The sequence below is a fragment of the Antrostomus carolinensis genome, unplaced genomic scaffold (assembly GCF_000700745.2).
Source record: "Antrostomus carolinensis isolate BGI_N321 unplaced genomic scaffold, ASM70074v2 scaffold29124, whole genome shotgun sequence".
In the NCBI taxonomy this organism is placed as follows: domain Eukaryota; kingdom Metazoa; phylum Chordata; class Aves; order Caprimulgiformes; family Caprimulgidae; genus Antrostomus; species Antrostomus carolinensis.
The window spans coordinates 1-2,694 of NW_010311828.1; the positions used below are offsets into that span (position 1 = coordinate 1).

At 49.7% G+C, this 2,694-nt stretch overlaps 1 protein-coding gene across 1 annotated transcript in view; it reads left to right on the forward strand.

Moving 5' to 3' along the window:
• The first annotated feature begins 8 nt into the window (after positions 1–8).
• Positions 9–2,694, forward strand: part of AP4B1 (adaptor related protein complex 4 subunit beta 1) — a 5,484-nt gene continuing 2,798 nt past the window's right edge. Inside the window, 4 exon segments of the mRNA XM_010166858.1 lie at positions 9–120; positions 635–782; positions 1,421–1,917; positions 2,630–2,694. Coding sequence (XP_010165160.1) covers positions 90–120; positions 635–782; positions 1,421–1,917; positions 2,630–2,694 — 741 coding nt within the window. The 5' untranslated portion in view covers positions 9–89.

Genomic DNA, 2,694 nt, shown 5'->3' on the forward strand with positions numbered 1-2,694 from the left:
TTCAGGAGTACCTGCAGCAGCCCCTCCTGAACGGCCTGCGGGACAAGGCCTCCTACGTGCGGAGAGCGGCCGTGCTGGGCTGCGCCAAGATGCTGCAGCTGCAGGGGGACGGCGAAGTGGGTGAGCACGTGGAATCGCGTCAGCTGGAGGGACCCACCAGGATCATCCAGTCCAGCTCCTGTCCCTGCACAGGACAAGCCCAACATTCACACCATGTCCCTGAGGGCCGTGGCCAAATGCTGCTGGGATCTTGTCAGGCTTGGTGCCATGAGCACCTCCCTGGGGAAAGAAGGAAAGAGGGAGGAGGAGGAGGACGAGCAGGTATTGCTGCTTATTGAACTGCCAATGCAGCGCCAGGCGCAGCGAGCCCCACGTCAGGGTGCTGCTTTCACACCTGCCCCTCCGCGACACCGGGTCATTTCCGCAGGCCCCGGTCAGCCGGGTGCCGCTCTCGTATCCACAGACCTTCGGGAAGAGCTGTGCCAAGGGCAGGAGTTAGTGCAGAGCTGGAAGTCTTGCTGACTGTTTTTCCCAGTTCAAGCTGTATCTTTTGTTCGTGATAAATGTTTATAGGCAGTGATTAAATTGCAGCATGTCAGCAGAACTTGACATAGGGACTTCTGCTTCCTCACAGATGGTGCACTGGTGAACGAGCTGTACAGTTTGCTGCGTGACCCGGATCCCATCGTAGTCGTGAATTGTCTGAGAGCCTTAGAAGAGATCTTGAAGAAGGAGGGAGGAGTTGTCATCAACAAACCCATTGCTCACCATCTCCTCAACAGGTTTGTTTTCTTTGATGCTGAGATGGTGCTGGAAGCTTCCTTCTTGTTCTTGTCTTTTGTGTGCTAGTGAAGTAGGTATTTCTGGGCTCCTGTCAGAGCTTAAAGGGAAGAGTCAGGCACCCAAAGATGGAGGTGCCCATCCTAAGAGCAACCAAATTACTCTTATGCTAAGATCCTAAGTGAAATCTGAGCTGCCCTGCTTTGCCAGCTGCTGGTTTGTCTTTTAATTATAAATTAATGCAATCAGGGGTTTTTTTGGTGACGATATACACAATATATTTGTGGGACAGATGTGTTCTAGTATGTCTCTCCTAGTCCGTTGAAAGATACATAGCTTATCCATTGCTTGAAGAAATTAACCTTTCTGCAGATAATTCTACATGATCTGGCAAAAGAGGGATATTGCTCTGCCCAGGGGTCTTGTTGATGTTGCTGTCTGGATTGGAGCACCAGCAGAAGTTAAGCCTGTGTGCATAAACTGGTCAGTCCTCTGGAGAGAAAATTGTGGTATCTGCTTCTGAAGCATAGCATTTGATCTGGACAGAGACTGTAAGAAATTCAGAGGCTAAGGCCTCTACACTGCACAGCGCAGATCTTTGCTTCTTGACTCCTGCAAACTGTGTTGATTCTCTTGGCAGGATGGCTGACCTGGATCAATGGGGGCAAAGCGAGGTGCTGACCTTCCTTCTGCGTTACAGACCCCGCAGCGAGGAGGAGCTCTTCGACATACTCAATTTACTGGATGGCTACCTCAAAAGCAGCAGCCCCAGCGTTGTGATGGCAGCCACCAAGCTTTTCCTAGTGCTGGCCAGGGAGTACCCACACGTGCAGGCAGACGTTTTGGTGAGAGTGAAGGGACCGCTGCTGTCTGCCTGCACGTCTGAGAGCAGGGAGCTCTGCTTCACTGCGCTGTGCCACGTGCGTCAGATCCTTGGTAGCCTTCCTGGCCATTTTAGCAGCCACTACAAGAAGTTCTTCTGTTCGTACTCAGAGCCCCACTACATCAAATGCCAGAAGATGGAGGTGTTGTGTGAGCTGGTGAATGATGAAAATGTACAGCAAGTGCTGGAGGAGCTGAAGGGCTATTGCACTGACGTATCGGTAGAGCTTGCCCAAGGGGCCATCTTCGCCATAGGTGAGAGCTGTGTCGTGCCCTGGGAGCAGCTGCAGCCCTAGATCTTTAAGGGGGGCCTTTGCCTGCTGAAGTGTATCTGGGCAAATGCCAAGTGACTGATGGGTGCTGATGCAGTGCAGCCCTCTGTAGACCAGCCTCCCCAGGAATGTTTTGCTTGAGTGTGTTTCTGAACCACAGTTGTGCTGATTCTTTCAGAAGCCCTGGTACTGAACTGTTTCAGGTTGCACATAATGCCCTTGAATCTCGTTGAAATGTCTGTGCTCTGCTGAGATACTCTAAAGAAATGGTGTCACTTCATCTTATTAATGAGCCTTAGAATGTTGAATGAAACCCTGTAGTGAGTGGAGGAGCTGTTAATACCTGCTTGTTCTTTGAGTTGTGATGGGGCAGACTTAAGGTGATTTGAGGCACTTTAGTTTTGTTTTTGTAAGCTTTAAAATAGGTGAGTTTCTGCAGTATTCATGAGGAGAAAGCCAGGAATGCTAAAATGCCTTTCTTATGTGTTGTGTGTAAGAAAAGTTCAGACTTCTGAGGCACGGCTTCAGAAAGAGGACCATATTCCATGTCTGGAGAACAAGCTAATTTCCCCGCACTTCCAGAAATTGTAGTCAACAAAGAAATTTCTTTAAAATGAGTTTGTTAATAGTTGGGCTCATAGTTTTATTGCACTCTGATAAAAGGTTGACTTTTATGTCCTTCGGTGTCTCTGCAGGCAATATTGCTAGGACATACACAGAACAGTGCGTGGGGATTCTGACAGAGCTCCTGGGGCTTCAG